General features: G+C 58.0%; 1 protein-coding gene across 1 annotated transcript; it reads left to right on the top strand.

The window, feature by feature from the left end:
* The first annotated feature begins 5,127 nt into the window (after nucleotides 1-5,127).
* GSX1 (GS homeobox 1) lies at nucleotides 5,128-6,701 on the top strand. The gene is made up of 2 exons (XM_079903148.1): nucleotides 5,128-5,692; nucleotides 6,161-6,701. Exons 1-2 carry the CDS (start codon nucleotides 5,281-5,283, stop codon nucleotides 6,538-6,540), a joined length of 792 nt encoding a protein of 263 aa, XP_079759274.1. The 5' UTR covers nucleotides 5,128-5,280; the 3' UTR covers nucleotides 6,541-6,701.
* Nucleotides 6,702-7,473: the final 772 nt, after the last annotated feature.

Here is a 7,473-nt window from a genome sequence, read left to right on the forward strand (position 1 = left end):
TGATTCCCACTGATTCCTTCCGTTGGCTTGATTCTTATCATCTGGCTGGGTCAGGGGTTAGGGACCATATTAGCTATGATTAAATACAGCCACGTGTAGTAGAAAATTCAAATACTAGTTAAAAAGATAAACTATTTATTTCATTTTATTTATAAACATTTATCTTCCACTCACAAAAAATGAGTAGAGCAGCTCCCTGATCTTCTGGGACCCTGGTTCTTGCCACCTTTCTGCTCTGTTATTCCCAGCACAAAGCTTCTATCCTAAGGATTATTACCTGCTCTAAGATGGATGCTGAAAACTCTTCTCTGACTTTCAAGGAGCCGTCCTTTCACTGGTCTCTTTAAGTATGGGTGTTCCCAGGAATACATCTACAATCTCGTTTCTTCTCTATACTCCCCCACCCCCAAGCTCTTCCATCCTAAGACTAAAGCTACCATTTTTGTATACGTAAGCCCCAAATCTCTCTTTCCATCTCTAATCTCTCTACCCAAAGTTAGACTCACATTTGCACCACGGGACATCAGCAGAAGCCGCTGAGGTTAAGGATGAAAATGCAACACGTCCAAATATGACATCATGTTGCAGCTTCACGAGCAAAAGTGGGCCCTGCTCTGCAGATCCCTGTCCCTGCCTGTGGCATCGCCACCCTCCCATCCCCTCGGACCAAGTGGCCACGGGTGTGTGTGACTTCCTGTCTCGTGCCTTTCCCCTCCAACGCACACAGACACACAGACACACACACACACACACACACACACACCCCACCCTACTTGATCTTACCCATTCCCCCTTCAAATTCTTTCCTAACCCCACCCCAGCTCAGGCGGCCATTATCCATCACTTGAACTGATACAATTTTCTCCTTGTTTGTTTCCCTCCCTCTGTTCATTCAATAGTTCGGTAAACATCCATTTGCAAGCCGACTCTGTCGGACCCTGCTCTGGCCTTTCTCTGTCCCCATCAACAGGACCTCCTACTGCTGCCAGTTACATGTCTCAAGTTCAGATCTGACTCTGTTACTACCCCTGCGTAAAGTTTTCTGAGTAGGATCAAGTACAGAGCTGTTAGCGTGGCTCTTCATGGCTCGGCCTCCACTTTCATAGCACACCTGTGTCCAGGCACCTCCCCTCCCCCCTGTAGTGGGCGCCCCCCACTCCTGCCTCCCAGAAGCCCTCATCATTCCTTGGCAGGTCAGGCGCCCTCTGGCCCCTCTGCTCCACTGGGCAGGATGCTCACTGCTGGCAGACTGGTCTGAGTCACCACCAGCCCAGTCAAGGGAGCAGCACCTCCCTCACCCATGAGGATTCCCACTCCATTGCCTTCAGCCAGAAAGCACAGAAATGGTCACTGACAATTCCAGTGCACACCCCGCATCTCTCTCTGACCAATCTTTCCTCCTATACACCATGAAAAACCCAGATGACACCCCTAGCCTTGAGCTACCTGTGGGTTCATCCAACTTCTCCACAGCAGGACACTAGATTGCCTTGAATGGGACCATCTTGCCTCTATGAAGCCATGTTGCCTCCAGATTTGCCATTTCCTCAACAAATTCATTGAGCTCCTGTCTGTTTGAGCCCAGGGGAGGGTGTGGTGGCTGGGATAGGGTCAGACAGTCCCTGCAGGTCAGTTACACCTGCCATGCTCCTAAGTGTCCAGGTGTAGTAAGCAGGCAGACCAGGACCTCTCCTTCCCCACCCTACCTCCTGAGTCAGGCCACTTTCATTCATTTTTTTATCCAGCAAATATAGGCTGAGTATGTACTACGTGCCACTAACTGTCCTGAGTTGGGAAACAGTAATGCACAAGATAGACAGACATGCAAGTCCTCAGTGGGGCGTACATTTCAGCGGGGAGCGGGGCGCAGGGAGCAGAGAAACTGAGGAGGGAAGGACACAGAGTTGGAAGGTATTTATAAAGCAAGGAACCCTGTGGGGAGGGTTGGGGAAAGAGGGGTGATATTTTTAAGTAGGGTCGTTGGCCTTCCTGAGAAGGAAGATGACATTTGAAGAAATATGCGAATGAAATAAGGGAACAAGGACCTCCCCAGCCCACCCCCAATTTGTGCAGTTTTTGCTGCAAATATATGAAAGCTGCATTTCCAGGAGAAACACGGTGTGTTCTCCACACCAACAGGAAAGGAGGTAGGCTGAAAGAAGAAAAGACCGGGACAACAGAAAGTTATTCCATGTTGAACTGTCCCTGATGGACACTTGAAAACCAGCTCGGGGGCAGAGCAGGGCCCACCAGGCCGAGGGGCTCCCCCGGGCGCCTGCCCGCCGCCTCCCTCCCAGCCCTGCACCGCCCTGGAGGCGTTTGCTCGTGCGAGGAAAGTTCTAACCCCGCAGAAGCCAGCCCTGGGAGGCTCCGCAAACTGGAAAGCCGCGCGGCCGCCCGTGTGCACCCGGGGAGCGGGGGACCCCCGACCCCCAGCCCGGCTCCGAGGGCAGCGGCCAGAAGCCAGGCGGCGGCAGAGGCCTCGGGGCCGAAGGGCGCTGGGCACCCTCTCCGGGCCGCACCCAGCCCCTCGGTTCCTGCCCGGCCCGCAGAGCTGGCCTTCTGGGGCGGGGGGGGGGGGGGGGGGGGGGGGGCTGGCGCAGAACTTTTTTCCTGAAATTATCCAACTCCTGGGGCGCAGCCGGCGGCCCAGGACCGCCGAGCAGGGAGCCCCCTTTCCGGCCACAAGCCGCCCGACTTAGAGCTTGAGGATGACGTGTGCGCTCTTTCCAGCTTCCCCGAAACCCCCTCAGGGATGCCGCTTTGCTTGGGCTCGGGTCTCTCCCGCGCCGAGTTGCACACAAACCGTTTAAACATTTCAGCACAAAACCCAATCCATTGTGGGCCGCACATTAAAAAGTGTTATTCGCTTTGAAGTTTTTGTCTAATGGCTCTAAACTGAAAGAAAATGTTTTCCTATTACTTAATTCAATCATAGCGAAGAGACTTGGTAAAAAGCCCACGGATTTTGCCCCAAAGTGTGACAGAGTTCTCTTTGTGTTTGCTTATCCTCTGCTGTCACACACTTTAATTCGCCTCTCTTTATCTGGCATTCAAAACTTTCTTCAATGACATTCAATAAGGTCCAGAGGCTGGAGGGAAAAAAAAAAACTGGTTATTCCCCCCCCCCCCCCCGCCCCAGATATTCTTTCCCAGTAGCTTTGGCCTTGCTCGAATTCAGGGGCTCTTAACCCCTTCTTCCCCAGCTGCGGGCTTCGGCTCCCTGGAGAGCTCTGCACTGACCCTTTGCGGCCGCCTCTGTCACCCTGCGCCTCTCCCACCTGCCTCTGCCCAACAGGGAGCCCCTCTCCCGGCCTTGGTCCCGCTCTGGGCCCAGTCTCCGGGGTCCAGGCCAGCCCACCTTTCCCAGAGAGCAATTAGAACCGCCATTAGGCTACACTGATACACCCTGGCTTGTTTGCAAACATCCACTTAGAACGGGGAGCCTTGGGGAGGAGACCTTGGCATTGAGGTTAGCCGTGGACCCCACCAGCCCCCCAGGGCAAAACAATCAAGGAAGCACTGATCCCTTACTCTTCCTGCTAGATGACAGGCCCTCCATCCAGGTTATTTTCCCCATTGCCCCTCTCTCTTATATGGAATCCGTTATTTTCTCTCACATAAATTCTCTTTGCTTTTTAATCAGCTATAATTTGTCGCTGTTGTTATCGCAGAGATGTCATCAATGATGAAAAGCCGTGCAAATGCTTCGATCTGGGGCCATCTTATTCCTGTGCACTGATTCCCCCGGCCGGAAAGCTTCCCCCTGCATCACTCAGGATTCCTTTCAGGGCTCAGAGCAGGTGACTGCAGTGACTTGGTTCCAGTCAAATCGAAAGTAAACGTCTTCCTTGGAAAGTCTCAGGCTGTACATTCAAAATGTTTATGCTAATTTCCCACTGTATGGGAAAAGCGCCTGCATGAAGCAGCCCTGAGCCCAGAGGACGATTTTAAAAGCTGAAGCTGAGTACACGAGGCCAGGCGTTTGAAGTTGTTTAACCATTGTGTGACCAGAAAGAAGAGAGTGACACGACAGGAGCAGGTCTTGGGGAGAGGGGAGCTCCGCCCGGGTGGGCGAAGGCAGCGGAAGCTGGGAATACAACTGCCCCCCCGCACCGCTCCTCCAGGGTGAACTTCGGGAAGGCAGTGATATCCGAGCGCACCCGCGGGTCTGTTGGGGTGTGCGCCGGCGGAGAGAGCGCCCACACTCTCCACGTCTGGTGGGGTGTGAGTGAGATCTACATCTTCGCTGGCCAGTCTTCCCTCCCATCCCCTGTCTCTCTGTCCGCGATTCTCAGCGGGTGACTTCCTTTTTACACCCACGGCCACATCGTTGACTAGCATCTCCCGAACAAAGACTGGGCGCTATAGGCAGCATCAAAGTTAAGACTATTTGAGAAACTCAGAGAAAACAGGGACAGCGATGGGGCTAGTGCTGGATAAGAAATACCGAGCCCTTCTCCTCTCTGCCCAGCGGTGCCACTCCTGCAGGGGCCCTGGTCCTTCTGCTTCCGACACAGGAAGATGAGAGCGATTCCACAGGTGGAAATCGGAGGCCGGCTGTGGGGACGCTCGCGGGGTGCACAACGCCGAGCTGAGGAGACTAAGTGGAGGCAGCCTGATCTTGGGGGGCGAGGGAGAAATGAGAGAAGGAGGGGGATGGCGACCGAGCGCGCAGAGAAGATGGGGGTGTGCGCCCATGGGGATCTGTGGAAGCGAGGCATTGGGGGTGCAAAATCAATAAGATAAACGGGCCGATCGCCAACGCAAGGCCAAAGGGGAGTAAGGAATAAAGAGAAAGAAAAGAATATTAAATCGCAGGAGAATGAGAAAATAAACCCGCAAAGGGGAGAGGAGGGGGCGAGGGCGCCTGTTACGGCTTGGGTGGGGTTGACAAGAATGGAGTACATTATGCAGTTCATTTAGTTAACAAGTGAAATAATGAGGAAGCGTGCAGAGTGAATGCCAAGAGAAAAGGCACAAAAACCCTATTGAGAGGCCCCGGCCGCTCCTGGCGTAGCCCATCACATGGCAATAGTCCTATTTAAGCGGCGCCACCGGCGCCTTTCAGCACCACTAGTGCTGGCCAGCACCCCGCGCTCTCTGGGCGGCGCCCGCGGCAGCAGCGGAGGCGCCTCCAGCCCCGGCTTCAGCGGCGCCTCCGGCCTCCCCGGAAGAGGCAGCTGAGCGCGGCCGCGGCCCGGGGAAGTGCGTGGTGAGCCCCGAGGTCCGCGGGGCGCCGGGAGCGGGCTGGCGGCGGGGCGACCGCGCACGGGGGCCATGCCGCGCTCCTTCCTCGTGGACTCGCTGGTGCTGCGCGAGGCCGGCGAGAAGAAGGCGCCGGAGGGCAGCCCGCCGCCGCTCTTTCCCTACGCGGTGCCGCCGCCGCACGCCCTGCACGGCCTCTCGCCCGGCGCCTGCCACGCGCGCAAGGCCGGGCTGCTGTGCGTGTGCCCGCTCTGCGTCACCGCCTCGCAGCTGCACGGGCCCCCCGGGCCGCCCGCGCTGCCTCTGCTCAAGGCGTCCTTCCCGTCCTTCGGCTCGCAATACTGCCACGCGCCCCTGGGCCGCCAGCACTCGGCCGTGTCGCCCGGGGTCGCTCACGGCCCCGCGGCCGCCGCGGCCGCCGCCGCGCTGTACCAGACCTCCTATCCGCTGCCCGACCCCAGGCAGTTCCACTGCATCTCCTTAGGTAAGGCGGGGAGTGGGGAGGTGGGGCGGGGAGGGACGGGACCGGGCAGACGAAAGCTGACTAGGCGGGCATGGGGGATGAGGACCCTGGGCGTTCTGCGGGCGATGAGGGCCATTTCGGGCCCCTGAGTGGACACTCTGGGTGGCATGCGGCTGGAGGGACGGGACAGGACACGGGGAGGGAGGGTGAGGCAGAAGGTTGAGGCCCTGGCGGGGGCTCCCAGGACGAAACGAGGGCTGGGGCTCAGGGCGCTCCAGAAGGGAGCACGGGGGCCGCGTGACTCCGGGAGTACCAGGGTCCCGAGGCTTGGCGAGGAGGCACCCGCGGTTACGCCGCTGTGCATTGTGTTCGGGGCAAAGAGGTGGGTGAGAGACCAAAGACCCGGGATTCTGACGGCCGCCTACCGGAGGATCGGGCCCACAGCGAAGGGTCTGATCGCTTCCGTGTCTGCACCCCTACCCACTCCAGACAACAGCTCGAACCAGCTGCCCAGCAGCAAGAGGATGCGCACGGCGTTCACCAGCGCGCAGCTGCTAGAGCTAGAGCGCGAGTTCGCCTCAAACATGTACCTGTCCCGGCTGCGCCGCATCGAGATCGCGACCTACCTGAATCTGTCCGAGAAGCAAGTGAAGATCTGGTTCCAGAACCGCCGGGTGAAGCACAAGAAGGAAGGCAAAGGCAGCAACCACCGCGGCGGCGGCGGGAGTGCGGGTGCCGGCGGGGGCGCACCGCAAGGCTGCAAGTGCGCGTCGCTCTCCTCAGCCAAGTGTTCCGAGGATGATGACGAATTGCCCATGTCTCCATCCTCATCGGGGAAGGACGACCGGGATCTCACGGTCACTCCCTAGGCGCACGCCTCCCCGGGTCGCCCATCCCAGACACTCCCCGCGGCTCAAAGACTGGTCCTGGGACGCAGCGCCGTTTCCCAGGCACCCACAGCCAAATGGCGGCCACGCCCGGATTTGACACGGCTCTGCGGAGGCCCCCGGCCCTGGGAAGCGCCGAGAGCTTGGCACACCTGGCCTTGCTATCCCTACCCCAGGGCCCGCGGCCGTCCAAAGCGGACTCCGAGCTGTGCACACACTGCACGCGGCGAGTCCTTCTCAGTCACGCAGCACAGCGGCCCGGCCCAGCGCCCTGCTGGCCGCCGGCGCCTCCCCGCCCGCCCTCTCTGGACTGGCTCAGGCTTCCTCGCTTCCTCCCCTTTCTCCACTCTGGGTCAAGCTCGGCCTTTGACGCCTCGGGTGCCCATTCGCTCCCCCTCCCCCCTTTACGTCTTTCCCTCCCCACCTCTTTCCTGCGGTGATTTATCCACGCTCCCACCCCCCCAGACACATTTATGAACGTCTGGGTTTTGTTTTTCTTTTCCTTTCTCTTCCGCTCCTCGAAGTTCAATCGTCCCTCCATCAGACCTTGCTGTGCCCATGGCTCCTCTCCCACGAGCGAAATTGCCTCCCGTGGTATTCGTGTTGGGGAAACCGATTCACTTTGTTTCGGCGACGCTCTGCATTCCCCCAGAGGCCGGCTCTCTGCCTCTGACGACCCCTCTTCTCCCAGACCCCGGCCCCGCCCCAGCCTAGCTTGTAACTGTAAGGTCTCTGTAATACCAGAAGATATTTATTTATTTATTTATGTACAAAAGTTTAAATAAACTTTTTTTTTTTCTTAGAAATCCACGTGGCTCGGGATCCCCAGCCAGGTTGGGGCTTCCTGCTGGGGTCGGGCGGGGCTGGGTGGCGAAGTCCAGCTCCGCTCCTCTCCTCGCAGCTCGTCAAGCCCTC

Source organism: Stenella coeruleoalba, assembly GCF_951394435.1.
Source record: "Stenella coeruleoalba genome assembly, chromosome: 18".
Classification (NCBI taxonomy): Eukaryota; Metazoa; Chordata; class Mammalia; order Artiodactyla; family Delphinidae; genus Stenella; species Stenella coeruleoalba.